This window comes from Saccopteryx leptura, chromosome 10 (genome assembly GCF_036850995.1).
Source record: "Saccopteryx leptura isolate mSacLep1 chromosome 10, mSacLep1_pri_phased_curated, whole genome shotgun sequence".
NCBI lineage: Eukaryota > Metazoa > Chordata > Mammalia > Chiroptera > Emballonuridae > Saccopteryx > Saccopteryx leptura.
In genome coordinates, this window is record NC_089512.1 from 3,158,892 (window position 1) to 3,176,009 (window position 17,118).

Below are 17,118 nucleotides of genomic sequence, written 5' to 3' on the forward strand. Positions count from 1 at the left end.
AAAGAAAAAAAAGTCATGGGAATTTGGGGGTTTGTCCAGACCAACTACAAACACAAACCACATCACTTCTTTGGTCCTCAGTTTTCTTAGCTATTAAAATAGGCAACCTAGGCCCTGGCTGGTTGGTTCAGTGGTAGAGCGTCAGCCCAGCGTGTGGAAGTCCCGGGTTTGATTTCCAGCGGGAGCACACAGGAGAAGCGCCCATCTGCTTCTCCACCCCTCCCCCTCTCCTTCCTCTCTCTCTCTTCCCCTCCTGCAGCCAAGGCTCCAGTGGAGCAAAGTTGGCCCGGGCACTGAGGATGGCTCTGTGGCCTCTGCCTCAGGCGCTAGAATGGCTCCAGTTGCAATGAAGCAACACCCCAGATGGGCAGAGCATCGCCCCCTGGTGGGCATGCCAGGTAGATCCTGGTCAGGTACATACAGAGTCTGTCTGTCTGCCTCCCTACTTCTAACTTCAGAAAAATACAAAAAAAAATAAAATAAAGCTGGGCAACTTACAAGCTATAACTGAGGTTCCTTCTAGACGTCTTCTTGACTTCCAGTCTCAACTCCACTTTACTGTAGTACAGTCTCAGCTCCATGCGGGCCGGGTAATGACACACACTGCCACACGGGCACCTGCCGCTCCCTGGGCAGAGGACACGCCCGGGCACAGTGCCTGTGCCTCCCCTCATTCAGCCTTCACCTCCATGCCCTCCTCATGGTTCAGCAGACCACATTCCCCTCAAGGTTCTGACTGTAAGACCAAAGGAAGCCTAAAAAAAAACCAGGGAAAACCAGAATCCCCAGGTCATCCTGTAATCTGAGGCTACGTTCTAATGTAGGCTCCATCATGGCACTGCCTGCTGCTCACGGGAGACTCTCTAAACCAGTGATGGTCAACTTGGTCCCTACCGCCCACTAGTGGTGGTCATCCTGGTCCCTACCACTCACTAATGGTGGTCAACCTGGTCCCTACCGCCCCCTAGTGGTGGTCAACCTGGTCCCTACCGCCCACTAGTGGTCGTCAACCTGGTCCCTCCCGCCCACTAGTGGTGGTCAACCTGGTCCCTACCGCCCACTAGTTGGTGGTCAACCTGGTCCCTACCGCCCACTAGTGGTCATCAACCTGGTCCCTACCTCCCACTAGCGGTGGTCAACCTGGTCCCTCCCGCCCACTAGTGGTGGTCAACCTGGTCCCTACCGCCCACTAGTGGTGGTCAACCTGGTCCCTCCCGCCCACTAGTGGTGGTCAGCCTGGTCCCTACCGCCCACTAGTGGTGGTCAACCTGGTCCCTACCGCCCACTAGTGGGTGCTCCAGCTTTCATGGTGGGCGGTAGCGGAAGGAACAACCAAAGTATAAATAAAAAGATAGATTGAACTATAGTAAGTTTTATAAAGATTGATTCTGCCAAACTTAGCAAAAACCCGTCATAAAGTACTTGGTAAGTGATTATTATTATATGCTTTCACTTGCTGTAACTCTGCTTTATAAATTTTATAAAGTAAAGTGACTTCCCTACTTTATAAATCACCATGACTGTGGAACCGGTGGGCGGTTAGAAAATTTTACAGAGATACAGAAGTGGGCGGTAGGTATAAAAAGGCTGACTACCCCTGCTCCAAATGCTGCCCACACTGCCCGAGGCCCTCCAGGGAGATTTAGCAACAAGTGTGCGTCTCCGGGAGCAGATCAACGTCATTTTTAAGCCACATAACGAACCCAGCGGTCACATCTAAAACCCGCTCGAGAAGAGGATCCCTTTGATTGTCAACTGGATCCACAGCCTTTGATGGACAACCTGTCATTTAAACGGCAAGGATGCAACTTCTGCCTGGCAACAGGAGGAGGGGCGCCCTTCACTTAGACAGAATTTTATGTCGCTTTAAGGTCTAGACTTTCTACCGAAACACTTGGCTGTGTTTTGCTTTCACTTCTAGTTGCACCTGTGGTGTGGCTCTGTCACTGTGAGCCCGTCTTGCTGTTAATTCTCTAACATCGCAGTTGAGGGACTGTGGGTGTAGGACCTGTTGGATGAGAACATCTAAATGACTAACGGATGTGAGATACTTCGCTAAACTGGCATTGCTAATCTGACTTAGTAGCGTCCTCGGGCCCTGGTCGTTTGGCTCAGTGGATAGAGCGTCGACCTGGAGTATGAACATCCTTGGTTCAATTCCCAGTCAGGGCACAGGAGAGAAGTGACTATCTCCTTCTCTTCTCCCTTCTCCCCCTTCTCTCCCTCTTTCCCTCCCATAGCCAGTGGCTCAATTTGTTTGAGCATTGGCCCCAGGCACTGAGGATAGGTTGTTGGTCCGAGCATCAGCCTCAGGCACTAAAAATAGCTTGGTTGATTTGAGCGTCAGCCCTAGGCAGGAGTTGTCAGGTGGATCTCTGTTGGGATGCATGTGAGATTCTGTTTATCTCCCCTCCTCTCACTTAAAAATAAAATAGTGTCCTCCTGGCTTCAGATGTTTTGAAGGCTTGGCAAGCTTAGGAACTTGGCAGTCACCTTTGAACCTCTAATTCCCATCAACTCCATCTTAGGTCCACAGGGACCAAAGGTCTCAGATGGTCATTGAGCTGGACCGTGAGGAAGCACCTGTATAGAACTTGTGTGTGTTACACTATGAAATAAAAGCATTCGTGAGCTCAGCCCCTGCAAACCCGCAGTCTTAGAGAAATCCCAATCAATGATGAGTCTGAAGTCTTGTTTCTTCATTGGAATCACGGAATTGAGTCCCAAGAAACACATGGACAGACGGAGGGATCTGGAATGGACAGCAAGGGGCCGAGGTGTCCAGCCCAGAATAGAGGCGACACAGGGCATTTGCTGGCTTCTGCTCGTCACCTACAAATACGACTGAGCACCTGCTGCATACTATACTCGCCACCAGGGACACTGGAGTCTAGGTTCCCGCCGTTCCGTCTGGCCCAGGAGCCGGGTCGCATTGGGAGACGCCAGTGGGCCCTTCCGGGAAGAGCAGCGGAGTAACACAGCCCAGCCGCACGGAAGTGTCTCTTGCGCTAAGAGCTCCCAGGCTGCAGTGAGTTTATGCCACAGGCGTGGCCCCGGGGCGGCGGGCACGAGGGAACCTAACCTGAGCTTGGGAGTCGGCTCCTCCTTCCATGAAGGGATGTCCAACCCGAGTGAGCGAGAGAACAGGAATCCCGGGCGGCAGGTCCAGAGTGTGTGTCACCCAGGTGGGCATACTCCTCCCCCTCCTGCCGGCCAGTCCAGCCCAGCCCTGCCCTGCCCTGCCAGTGCGTGGCCTGGTTTTTTGTGGGGTTTTTTTTTTTTTGGTATTTTTCTGAAATTGGAAACAGGGAGGCAGTCAGACAGACTCCCACATGCGCCCGACCGGGATCCACCCGGCACGCCCACCAGGGGGCGATGCTCTGCCCATCCGGGGCCTCGCTCTGCCGCAATCAGAGCCATTCTAGTGCCTGAGGCAGAGGCCATGGAGCCATCCTCAGCGCCCGGGCCAACTTTGCTCCAATGGAGCCTTGGCTGCGGGATGGGAAGAGAGAGACAGAGAGGAAGGAGAGGGGGAGGGGTGGAGAAGCAGATGGGCACCTCTCCTGTGTGCCCTGGCCAGGAATCGAACCCAGGACCCCTGCACGCCAGGCCAACGCTCTACCGCTGAGCCAACCAGCCAGGGCCCGTGGCCTGTTTTTGTATAAATAAAGTTTAAAATGTTTCTCCATTGAAATGCTAAGTCGTTTGGATAATTCCTAGATTCTCTGTCATCTTGGCTGCCATTGTCAACGGCAGCTTATTTTTTTTTTTTTTTAATAGCGTTCTTTAATTAGTTATTGCTGATGTGTGGAAACGCTACTGTTCTTGTGATCCAATGTCTGGCAAGCTTGCTGGAATCTTCTGTGAGTTCTAATAGTTTCTCCGTGCGTTCTCCCAATTCTCCCAGACTCGCCTGTCGCCCCATTTCCTCTAAACCAGGGACTCAGGCGTGCGTCCAAATACAGCCCACCCACCACTGCTTTTGTAAATAAAGTTTTATTGGAACAGAGCCCCGCCCCCTTTTTTCGCCTATTGTCTACGGCTGCTTCCCAGTGGCACTGACAGCGCGCGGTCCTAAGAGAGACCACGTGGCTCACAGAACGTGAATGGGACCGTTGCTGTCTGTCCCTGCACAGAAAAACTGTGCCCATACTGACCACTTAGTAATATCTTGAAACACCTGAGGACCATCCAGCCAGCCACACCCTCGTCCGGGGGGATTCCGCCAACACGGACGTAGGACCCAGGTGTACTCATCTGAGGGCAGAGGCGCTGTTGAGTTCAGCACGCCACCGAGAACTAGTTCGCAGGGGGAACGGAAGAGTTCTTCGTCAGGGGATGACAGCCGCGGGCTTGCTTTGACCTGAAAGACGGTGGTGACCGTTGTAATGAATCGCCCACACTGGCAGCCGGGAGCACCTGACCTAGGGACTTCACACGCACCCCTGACTGTCCCAGGAGAGGTAGAATGGCTCTACCTTTGCAGGAAGGAGGCCCCTTCTGGGGTAACTCCGATTCCTTACCTCTCTGCAGGTGACTGAGAAGGGAGGAGAGGGAGGCAGGCTGGATGGGGGTCCCCTCCTGGCGTTTATTTGCACAACGCACAGGTTTCTGAGGTCAGCTTGCAACCCCGAGTTTCACAGGCGATACCCAGCCCCCAGGTCCCTTGCCCCACCCCCTCACCTCTCCAGCCGGGGAGGGGGGGGGAAAGGCTCCTGTTGGGACAGCTTATCCTACGGGACGGTGAATCGTGGAGGAAGAGATTCTTTGGACAGCCCCCTAGACCCCACAATGTCTCCTTCCACCCGGAGCAAAACAAGCCTTTTTGTGAAGGGGCGCAACGGTGAACTCGGACAAGGGCGTTGGTGGGACTGATCAGAAATCTGCAGACATTTGACGTCGATGGACGAGACAGCGTGTTTCTCAAGGAAGTGCACGTGGTCACTCCTCATAGGACCCTCTCTGCGATCTCTTCTCTTCAGCAGACAAGCCCGCGCTGGGGGTGTCGGGAGCCGTCCCTGCTGGGGCTTTTTTGAGCAAGCACGGATTCCAGCGCAGGCAGGTGTTGGCCAACTCTTGTGGCAGCAGCTCTGCCACACAGGCCCTGCGCACGGGAGCTGTCCAGGCGTGGTGCGCACCTGACTTCTCTCTCGGCCTCCGCAATGCTGCCAGGGACTTTGTTCAACGCCGTGTTCTTGCAGACGTTGGCCGTCAGCCGTCCCCGTGTTCCAGGCTTTGAAAAGGGGTCGGTTATTGCCACAAGGTCGTCTACTGGATCCAAGCACTTTGATGGGCATTGTTCCCAGAGGGGGGACCCTAGGACAGTCCTCTTCCAGGGACTAGCCCGTAGTGTCCACTGATGGCAAGGGGGGGTCTTCCTGCTGTAACTTAACCCCGTGGCTACCACAGATGTCCCTGAAGGGTCATCCCACAGCCAGCAGCATTCACGTCAGCTCGGGACGTGGTAGAGGTGCAGGTTCTTGGACTCCCTCTCAACAGACTGAGTCAGAAACTCACGCCCTCGGGGAGGTGTAACGTTGGGCAACGGGCAACCCCTGGTTTAGGGAAAAGGTCGGGTTTCTAGGTGTCTTCAACAGACAGCTGCACTGTGACTGACTCAGCAAGCAGCCATCGCCGGCACAGGCCAGGTTCCCGTGCAGGGTGCTGACAGCGAGCGGCCCGTAGGGTCACGCACATCACGGTCAGGGTCCTGAGTCAGCCCCGTCCCCCAGGGGTCACGCACATCACGGTCAGGGCTGAGTCAGCCCCGTCCCTCAGGGGTCACGTTCATCGCGGTCAGGGCTGAGTCAACCCCGTCCCTCAGGGGTCACGCACATCACGGTCAGGGCTGAGTCAACCCCGTCCCCCAGGGGTCACGCACATCACGGTCAGGGCTGAGTCAGCCCCGTCCCTCAGGGGTCACGCACATCACGGTCAGGGCTGAGTCAGCCCCGTCCCCCAGGGGTCACGCACATCACGGTCAGGGCTGAGTCAGCCCCGTCCCCCAGGGGTCACGCACATCACGGTCAGGGCTGAGTCAGCCCCGTCCCTCAGGGGTCACGCACATCACGGTCAGGGCTGAGTCAGCCCCGTCCCCCAGGGGTCACGCACATCACGGTCAGGGTCCTGAGTCAGCCCCGTCCCTCAGGGGTCACGCACATCGCGGTCAGGGCTGAGTCAGCCCTGTCCCCCAGGGTCACGGACATCACGGTCAGGGCTGAGTCAGTCCCGTCCCTCAGGGGTCACGCACATCACGGTCAGGGTCCTGAGTCAGCCCCGTCCCTCAGGGGTCACGCACATCGCGGTCAGGGCTGAGTCAGCCCTGTCCCCCAGGGTCACGGACATCACGGTCAGGGCTGAGTCAGTCCCGTCCCTCAGGGGTCACGCACGTCACGGTCAGGGCTGAGTCAGCCCCACCCTGCAGGGGTCACGCACATCACGGTCAGGGCTGAGTCAGCCCCGTCCCTCAGGGTCACGCACATCACGGTCAGGGCTGAGTCAGCCCCGTCCCTCAGGGTCACACACATCACGGTCAGGGCTGAGTCAGCCCCGTCCCTCAGGGTCACGCACATCACGGTCAGGGCTGAGTCAGCCCCGTCCCCCAGGGGTCACGCACATCACGGTCAGGGTCCTGAGTCAGCCCCGTCCCTCAGGGGTCACGCACATCACGGTCAGGGCTGAGTCAGCCCCGTCCCTCAGGGGTCACACACATCACGGTCAGGGCTGAGTCAGCCCCGTCCCTCAGGGGTCACGCACATCACGGTCAGGGCTGAGTCAGCCCCGCATGCAGGGGTCACGCACATCACGGTCAGGGTCCTGAGTCAGCCCCGTCCCTCAGGGGTCACGCACATCACGGTCAGGGTCCTGAGTCAGCCCCGTCCCCCAGGGTCACGCACATCACGGTCAGGGCTGAGTCAGCCCCGTCCCTCAGGGGTCACGCACATCACGGTCAGGGCTGAGTCAGCCCCGTCCCGCAGGGGTCACGCACATCGCGGTCAGGGTCCTGAGTCAGCCCCGCATGCAGGGGTCACGCACATCACGGTCAGGGCTGAGTCAGCCCCACCCTGCAGGGGTCACGCACATCACGGTCAGGGCTGAGTCAGCCCCGTCCCTCAGGGGTCACGCACATCACGGTCAGGGCTGAGTCAGCCTCGTCCCTCAGGGGTCACGCACATCACGGTCAGGGCTGAGTCAGCCCGTCCCTCAGGGGTCACGCACATCACGGTCAGGGCTGAGTCAGCCCCGCATGCAGGGGTCACGCACATCACGGTCAGGGCTGAGTCAGCCCCGTCCCTCAGGGGTCACGCACATCACGGTCAGGGCTGAGTCAGCCCCGTCCCTCAGGGGTCACGCACATCGCGATCAGGGCTGAGTCAGACCCGCATGCAGGGGTCACGCACATCACGGTCAGGGCTGAGTCAGCCCCGTCCCTCAGGGTCACGCACATCACGGTCAGGGCTGAGTCAGCCCCGTCCCTCAGGGTCACACACATCACGGTCAGGGCTGAGTCAGCCCCGTCCCTCAGGGTCACGCACATCACGGTCAGGGCTGAGTCAGCCCCGTCCCTCAGGGTCACGCACATCACGGTCAGGGCTGAGTCAGCCCCGTCCCTCAGGGTCACGCACATCGCGGTCAGGGCTGAGTCAGCCCCGGCCCCCAGGGGTCACGCACATCACGGTCAGGGCTGAGTCAGCCCCGTCCCTCAGGGGTCACGCACATCACGGTCAGGGCTGAGTCAGCCCCGTCCCTCAGGGTCACGCACATCACGGTCAGGGCTGAGTCAGCCCCGCATGCAGGGGTCACGCACATCACGGTCAGGGTCCTGAGTCAGCCCCGTCCCTCAGGGGTCACGCACATCACGGTCAGGGTCCTGAGTCAGCCCCGTCCCCCAGGGTCACGCACATCACGGTCAGGGCTGAGTCAGCCCCGTCCCGCAGGGGTCACGCACATCACGGTCAGGGCTGAGTCAGCCCCACCCTGCAGGGGTCACGCACATCACGGTCAGGGCTGAGTCAGCCCCGTCCCTCAGGGTCACGCACATCACGGTCAGGGCTGAGTCAGCCCCGTCCCTCAGGGTCACACACATCACGGTCAGGGCTGAGTCAGCCCCGTCCCTCAGGGTCACGCACATCACGGTCAGGGCTGAGTCAGCCCCGTCCCTCAGGGTCACGCACATCACGGTCAGGGCTGAGTCAGCCCCGTCCCCCAGGGGTCACGCACATCACGGTCAGGGTCCTGAGTCAGCCCCGTCCCTCAGGGGTCACGCACATCACGGTCAGGGCTGAGTCAGCCCCGCATGCAGGGGTCACGCACATCACGGTCAGGGCTGAGTCAGCCCCGTCCCTCAGGGGTCACGCACATCACGGTCAGGGTCCTGAGTCAGCCCCGTCCCTCAGGGGTCACGCACATCACGGTCAGGGCTGAGTCAGCCCCACCCTGCAGGGGTCACGCACATCGCGGTCAGGGTCCTGAGTCAGCCCCGTCCCTCAGGGGTCACGCACATCGCGGTCAGGGTCCTGAGTCAGCCCCGTCCCACAGGGGTCACGCACATCACGGTCAGGGCTGAGTCAGCCCTGTCCCCCAGGGTCACGCACATCGCGGTCAGGGCTGAGTCAGCCCCGTCCCCCAGGGGTCACGCACATCACGGTCAGGGCTGAGTCAGCCCCGTCCCACAGGGGTCACGCACATCACGGTCAGGGCTGAGTCAGCCCTGTCCCCCAGGGTCACGCACATCGCGGTCAGGGCTGAGTCAGCCCCATCCCGCACATCGCCGGGCGCAGTCGGTGCGTGGCGGGCGGCTGCTGTTCACTGATTGTCTGTTGAATTGATTCACTGGAATGTCTGTATAGCTGAGCCCCTGGACTCCTGAGGACCCCACTGCACAGAACGGCAAGTGCTGTATCTCACTATTGTTACGGTGACTCTCTTACTCAGAAAAACAGAAAACACGGACTATGTGTTTTAATGAATTAAGACTTTTTTTTTTTCACTTTATGTTTTGATTTTTGTTGTTGATTTTTTTTTTTTTTTTTACTGAGAGGAGGGGAGAGAGTGAATAGTGAGACGGACTCCTACATGTGCCCCGACCGGGATCCAACTGGCAACCCCTGTCTGGGGCCGATGCTCAGGCTAACCAAGCTATCCTCAGCACCAGGGGCCAACGCTCGAACCAACTGAGCCACTGGCTGTGGGAAGGGAAGAGAGAGAGAGAAGGGAGAGAGGGAGGGGAAGAGAAGCAGATGGGCGCTTCTCCTGTGTGCCCTGACCGGGGATCAAACCCAGGACTTCCACACGCCGGGCTGACACGCTATCCACTGAGCTAACTGGCCAGGGCCGTACTTTATGTTTAAAAGTAGGTATACAGGAGGTGTCTTTATTTAGAATGAGAAGCCCGAGTTTTCTCTGCAGGCAGGTGGTACAAATCACGCAGGAGAAAAAGAATGTCACGGCGAGTGTATATCCTGGTCTATCCTGACAGCACTCCACGCCCTCTGCCTCTTCTCCTGGGCTGCGTAGACCCAGGGAGGCCCGCCCTTCCTGTCTTCTCTCCTGTTTTTAAGTCGTTTGCAGCACGGAGAACGGGTTGGGGACCGATTCCATCGATGGCCTCGCTCTTTTTGCCTAATGTTCTGTGGCTCGCCGGAGCAGCTGCACACCAATTAGGTTCAAACGTGTGCAGGTGGTCAGAGAAATGACTTGGAAAGTGCACTCCTGTTAAAGGGGCCTTTGTTTCTTAAAAAAAAAAAAAAAAAAAAAAAAAAATTAAAAAGGCAACAGCTTTTTCGATGTAATGCAGAAAATAAAGGCCAACCTAGTTAAAAATGAGAGAAACGGTCAAATCAAGACGTAGCCCGCGGCAGATGTCGCCAAATTAAACGGCTCGGCTCACAGGTGTTCCCTAAACACGGTCGCAGGCGGGCGGAGAACACGGCTTTCTTCATTTTTTTTTTATGGCTTTCATAAATAAAGGCAGCCTGGATAGGAGCGGACGTGCTTTCAGCAGCTGTGGACACATTCCTGTCCATCTCCGATCTGTATCTCTGTGTCCCGGCACCGGCCCTGGTGTGATAAATGCAGACCATACTGTGTCGCCGCTGGAAACACCGTCTCCGGTCAGAAACAGACGTGACACAACCCGGAAACCGCTCCGCCTGACCACATAAACCACCTGCGTGGATCCCTGTCGAGAAACATCATCTCCTCTGAGCGGACGCAGCAGACAAGGAGCCGTGATCACACTTAAGAAGGACTTCCGTGCTGGGGGGAAGAGGTACAGCCGTTCGACTGTCGGCTGTGACATGTCACAGCGTCAAGGTCCACCTTCCTGCGTCTCTTCCTCCCTCCCACACTTGTTCTCCACGCATCTTGTCCCGAGCGAGGACGGGCGAGGGACACAGAACGCCCAGGGAAGGGACGCACCGGGACAGGCACATCCGGGTCCCTGAAGATGGCCCCGTCGCCTGCCAGGCAGCCCCGTGTCTACACATGGTGCTTGATGGCCATGGGTTGAGGAGGCGGAGGGAGAGGCTAGAGCAGGGGTTCCCAAACTACGGCCACGGGCCACATGCGGCCCTCTGAGGCCATTTATCTGGCCCCTGCCGCACTTCTGGAAGGGGCACCTCTTTCATTGCTGGTCAGTGAGAGACGCAAAGCATGGCATCGCTCACATACAGTACTTCTTCCAGTGACGTGGGATGCACGCCTCACTGCTCCGGAAGCATGTCACATCACTTGTTACATCTGGCAGTGACAAATATGGAACCGGACATTGACCATCTCATTAGCCAAAAGCAGGCCCGTAGTTCCCATTGAAATACTGGTCAGTTTATTGATTTAAATTTACTTGTTCTTTACTTTAAATATTGTATTTGTTCCTGTTTTTTTTTTTTCTTTCTTGTTTTTTTTTTTTTTTTTTTTTTTTTCATTTTTCTGAAGCTGGAAACAGGGAGAGACAGTCAGACAGACTCCCGCATGCGCCCGACCAGGATCCACCCGGCACGCCCACCAGGGGGCGACGCTCTGCCCATCCTGGGTGTCGCCATATTGTGACCAGAGCCACTCTAGCGCCTGGGGCAGAGGCCAAGGAGCCATCCCCAGCGCCCGGGCCATCTTTGCTCCAATGGAGCCTTGGCTGCGGGAGGGGAAGAGAGAGACAGAGAGGAAAGCACGGCGGAGGGGTGGAGAAGCAGATGGGCGCTTCTCCTGTGTGCCCTGGCCGGGAATCGAACCCGGGTCCTCCGCACGCTAGGCCGATGCCCTGTTTTGTTTTTTTACTTTAAAATATGTGCAGTGTGCATAGGGATTTGTTCATAGTTTTTTTTATAGTCTGGCCCTCCAACGGTCTGAGGGGCAGTGAACTGGCCCCCTGTGTAAAAAGTTTGGGGACCCCTGGGCTAGAAAGATGCTTGAGCGGGAGACGGTCCTTCCCGGCACGCACGTCACGATCCAGAGGGAAGGCAGAGAGTCTCGCCCGTGACAGACAAGGGGGTCATACCTCGTGGGAGATAAAGGAGAGAGGCGTTCGCGGGGAAGAGCGGCGGGGACCCGGCTCAGGGCGAGCAGAGAGAACTCCTGGGAGACGGGGTCGCTGCGCTGAGACCCGAGGCGGGAGAGCGGCCGGCCACGCGGACGACACGGGGAGTGAGAGGCAGATGTCCACGGATTGTGCGAATGTCCGTGGAACAGGACCCGCCGGAGCCACGGGGGGAGCATCCTCATGCCCATCGAGGGGTGCTGAGGAGTGAATTATGTCCCCCCAAAAGATAACGTAATATTGTAATATGACCTAATTGAGACATAGGACCATGGCAGAGGTACCTGGTTTAAATGAGGTCATTGCAGGAGGGTGTGTCTTTAATCCAGTGTGACTGGTGTCCCTAAAAGAAGACAGTGGGTAGGCCCTGGCCTTTCGGCTCAGCGGTAGAGCATCAGCCTGGTGTGTGGAAGCCCAGGGTTCGATTCCCGGCCAGGGCACACAGGAGAAGCGCCCATCTGCTTCTCCACCCCTCCCCCTCTCCTTCCTCTCTGTCTCTCTCTTCCCCTCCTGCAGCCGAGGCTCCATAGGAGCAAAGTTGGCCCGGGCGCTGAGGATGGCTCCATGGCCTCTGCCTCAGGTGCTAGACTGGCTCCAGTTATAACGGAGCAAAGCCCCAGATGGGCAGAGCATTGCCCCCTGGTGGGCATGACGAGTGGATCCCGGTCGGGCGCATGCGGGAGTCTGTCTGTCTGCCTCCCCGCTTCTCACTTCAGAAAAATTAAAAAAAAGAAAAGATGGTGGGGAGACTCAGGGACAGTGCCATGTGACAACAGAGTTTGAGATTGGCGTGTCACCGCTGGGAGCCGGGGAACACCAGCCATTGAGGGCCACCGCCAGGCACCGGGAGGAAGTGGGAATGACCCTTCCCGAGTCTGAGGACAGAGCACAACCCTGTCTGCACCTTTGTGCCCAGCGTCCGGCCTCCGGGACGCTGAGAGAATACTTCTATTTTGCTTTTGGTCACTCAGTTTGTGTCCCTTTGTTACAGTGTCCCTCAGGGACTAACGCACCCAGCAGAGGGCGCCGGGAACACGGTGCCTCCAGACGGTGGACCACCGACACCTGCTACGGCGGGGAGGACCCTCCACGGTTCCTTCGGGGGCGAGGACCCCGTGTTGTCGGATCCCCTTTATGTGGAGTGTCCAGAGGATGTCGGGGTGCAGGGACAGGACCCTGTTGCTGGGCAGGGACCCGTTCTGGGGATGAACAGGCGAGCGCATAATGGGTCTTGTCAGGGGACAGAAATGTTCTCAAACCGGCACTGGGGACAGCTCACCACTGGGCCAGTTTACTGACCGCCGTGGAATCGGGCACTTAACACGGCTCAGTCTCTTGGGTTATAAATAGTACGTCAATAGGCATCTCTCTTTATTTTAAGAAGTGCTAGGAAACAGAGACAGGCAGAAAGGACTGACCCTCCCTGGGCCCTGGAGACCACTGTGGGCTGCCGACGGGTCCCAGGGGCAGGGAGTGGGGGGCGAAGGGCACCCCAGGAGTGGACTCAGAGTGTGGGTCTTCACAGGCAGGCTTTGGGACGGGGACACCACAGCTCAGGGGATCTGGGGACCCGAGTCTGCGTCCCAGTCACGTTTCGGTTGCTCAGGACGAGGTTGCGGGAGAGGTCCGTGCCCCGTGGTGATAGTTTACAGCTGGTCAGAGACACGTGACTCATAGGCCCTGTTTATGAAGAGGAGGCGGGGGACGGGGGAGCTGGGGGGGACCACACGGCCCCCACCCTCACAGGGTCCCCTCCTGGGCTTGGCCCCTCCCACACGGGCTGCCCTGCCATGCAGACTGTCTGGCTTTCCTGGGCGTTACACAGATCTCTCTCTCTCTCTCTCTCTCTCTCTCTCTCTCTCTCTCTCTCTGTTTTTAATTAGCGCCGTGCTCTGCGCAGGCAGCGGCCCCACACACAGATCTCTCTCTCTCTCTCTCTCTCTCTCTCTCTCTGGATCTGTTTTTAATTAGCGCCGTGCTCTGCGCACACAGTGGCCCCCCACACAGATCTCTCTCTCTCTCTCTCTCTCTCTCTCTCTGGATCTGTTTTTAATTAGCGCCGTGCTCTGTGCAGGCAGCGGCCCCACACACGGAGCTCGGAGGTGTTAACTCCCTCCCTGTGCTCAGAGCCACAGGTCTGCTGTGCGAGGGGCCGTCAGGGCACGGCTCCGAGCAGCAGGTCCACAGCCGTGCCCTGCAGGATCACTGTGTGGGGACGGGACCTGGGGAAGGCTCACAGGAAGGCAAGCCCAGGAGCGGGAGTGGGAGGGTCCACTTCTGTATCTGAGCCTGTCCCATCCGGGGCAGGGGGCTCCCCGCAGCGGTGAAAGGACTCGGGGACCAGAGCGGCGACCTTGAACGCTCGCTAGTTTGTTGCAAGGCTGAAGACAGACAGACAGAGGGGGTGAACGTCTTTGAGATGACAGCTTGCTTGTGACGGGCAGGGACAGGTTAGAAGTGTGATGTAAGTGGGTGTGAGCAGGGGCGTCTCTTTGAGACCAGGTCGCTGGCTGGGCATTGCTCTGCAGAGGAGGGCGCACCCCAGGTGGCCAAGCCTCAGAAGGCTGAGCCCAGGAGCTCCAGGGTCCCTCCGGAACCCGGCCCCCTTCCCGCCTGCCTGTGAAGGGAAGTACACAGGTGTGGCCACCTGGCACCTCTGAGGACACGCCTCCCTCACGGCGAGCCCGGCTCACGGGTGTCTCTCCCAGCGTTCCGCGCTGGCGCTCCACACATGGACGCGGTCCCCTTCACACTCCCCGGACTCGGAGGCTGCAGAGGACAAGGGTCACCTCTGCCAAACAGGTGCAGACGTGTCTCTGTCCTTGCACCCGCCCCCGTCCGTCTGTCCGTCCATCCCCGACGTTCAGCTGCTTCTTCTGCGTCCCCTCGTCTCTTCTTCCGCTACGGGGAGCCTAAAGGAGGGATGAGGGGTGGGGAGGGTCCCATTGTGTCTGAGTTAGCTTTCTGTTGGCACGGCGGAGTCAGGTGCCGCAGAAAATGACCGGGAACTGAGTAGAAAAATGAACAGTCTGAAACACCGGGAGTGGCGGTCACGAGGCCAGCACAGACTGATGGGGAGTAATGACCAGGTCATTCGGCTGTGCTCCGCGGCCGTAATCGTAGAGTCATTTTTCAGGAGCTGGAACAGTGGGAGGGGGTGACCTTCGAGGTAAGTGTGCCCCTGGCCAGGTGAGCAGGGCGTCAAGCTTGTGTTTCCACTGAGCCCCCTCGTCTTCTTGTCACGTCGTCCCAGAACAGAACAAAACCCAGCCTCGGACCTTACCTTGCGTGGACTGATTCCTGATGACTTCGGATTAGCTTGGACGTGAAAGAGAAGGTCATTGGTGGCCACAGACTGATGACTCAGATTTGTTTTTCCTTATAGAGAAATAAGAAAACATGCAAGTATTTTTTAAAACATGTAAACATTTTTCTGCAATGTTCCCCCCCCCCGAAAAAAAAAAACACCCCACAATGTCTTTGACTTCCCTGGCGACGAAGACTTGATCCCATTATTATTTTTTTTTAAAGACTATAAAAATTTTTTTCTTAAAAAAAAAAGCATTTCTGAGAAGCGAAGTTGGCTGCCTGCTGAATGCAGTCCTAGCAGATGGCGTGGCACGGTGACACGTTTTTCTCTGGCTGTTGCTGGGACCCGCGCCGCCACTCATGGCCTGGCCGCGGGACAGGTTTCAAATGAAGGGATGGGATCCTGCCCGACGAGGAGGGGCGGCGGCCCCCACCATTATAACAGGAAGACACCTGCCTGCGTTTACAAGCACCTCCAGGGCCTGGCCTGCGGGGGGCGCAGCGGGTAAAGCATGGACCTGGAAATGCTGAGGTCGCCAGTTCAGAACCCGGGGCTTGCCTGGTCAGGGCACCTAGGGGAGCTGATGCTTCCTGCTCCTCCCCCCCTTCTCTCTCCCTCTCTCTCTCTCTCTCTCCCTCTCTCTCTCTCTCTCTCTCTCTCTCCCTCTCTCTCTCTCTCTCAAATAAATAAATAAAATCTAAAAAAAAAAAGTTGATAAAAAAATGTTAAAAACACCTGCAGGACTCAGCTCCTCCTCTTTGTTTGCAGGCGTGATGGGCGAGTACGAACCCAAAATCGAGGTGCAGTTTCCGGAAACGGTGCCGACCGCCAGGGGCGCCACGGCGCGGCTGGAGTGCTTCGCGCTGGGGAAGTAAGTTCCGGTTCTGTCTCCGTGTCCACCCCGCCCCCAGCCCCGGGCAGGCGGGTGCCGTGACGGCTGCTCAGGGGACCCCAGAGTGAGCCTTTCTCTTTGTGACATTGGGCAGACACGTCCGCTCTCCACAGACCGGGGACCTGTGACCACCACGGTGCAGGGTCAGGCTGCCCCTGACGTGGACAGAAAGGAGAGGCGATGGGCAGGTCTGGGCAGCCCTCTGTCCCCTCGCTGTGACCTGTAATGCGCTCCCTGTGGGACCCGGATGATGGGAACACGGGGGCGGGTGGGGTGTGTGGCTTCACGGTGGGACAGTCAGGCTGCTATTTGGAAAAACAGACTTCCCATTCAGGCCCCCGTTCACCGAGAAGGCGTCACATGTGTCTCAGTTTCTCTTGAGATGGCCCGTCTCTCCTTTCTGCTTTGACCAGAGACAGTTAAGACCGGAGGGCGTCTCTGTGGAACGGAGCCATCTGAGAGTTAGTCACGGCTCGATCCTTCAGTCCTTAGCTCAGCCGACCTGGGGACCTGGTGGCTCTCCCAGCGCCTGTCTGCCCGAGGGTGTCAGGTCGGCCAAAAGCACGTCGGTTCCGATTTTACCAGTAAACCCTGCAGAAAAGGCTTGGCGTCAACCAGTAAAACTACCGTGAGAAATGAGAACGTTTCAACCCATCTGCGCGTTTTCATGGCGCTCCGAACCGAACCCCCACGCCCACCCTGCCTGTCCGGGTGACCCACGGGAGGGTCCCTCCCTAGGCTTTCCCTGCGCCCGGCGTCTGCCGAGGCCGCTGCTGCCCCAAGCCCTGACCAGTGTCAGTCTGTATTCAGGTGACGTTCTTGTGTCATACGGCAGCCGTGGAGGGAATGTTTTCCTTTTTCCTTTTTAATATTATTTTCACATCTCGCAGAAGGATGCTTTTGGTTTTCATAGTTTCAAATCATAACAGGATAAGCCGATATGGTATCTTGGACTTGGATACAGTATTATTAGTACAGTAGCCATTTTTTATGTCCCAAAAAACCTCCACATTACATAAATTATGACATAGTCGTACGACCGAACTCTGTACGGACATTAAAGTGAAGTTAAAAAAAAAAAAAATGTAAGACATAGAAACCGCCCATGATTGATCGCTAGGAGACTAGGAGCAGATTGCCAAACAGTATAATGTGGTCCCATTTTTACTGTAAATTATATACATATATATCAAGAAGGTCAATCCAGGGGAAGGTGAGTGTGGCTATAAGAGGCTAGGAATATGGTTGGTGGACTTGAAAGGGGACATCTTGAAAAACCTTGTTTTTCAACCTTGAGAACCAGATTCGCGGTATACACCCAATCCAGGCGGGATTGCATTAAACCCTATTCATGCTCCTTGAATGCGACTAGAATAAAAAACA

The 17,118-nt window shown here is 57.2% G+C and overlaps 1 protein-coding gene across 5 annotated transcripts in view; it reads left to right on the forward strand.

The window, feature by feature from the left end:
- The window catches only part of LOC136382110 (contactin-4), an 813,951-nt gene that overhangs the window by 615,254 nt on the left and 181,579 nt on the right, over window positions 1-17,118 (forward strand). For all 5 annotated transcript variants that reach the window (XM_066351018.1, XM_066351022.1, XM_066351020.1 and 2 more), the window contains one exon: window positions 15,612-15,714. In XM_066351018.1, coding sequence (XP_066207115.1) covers window positions 15,612-15,714 — 103 coding nt within the window. The remainder of the gene's footprint in view (window positions 1-15,611; window positions 15,715-17,118) is intronic.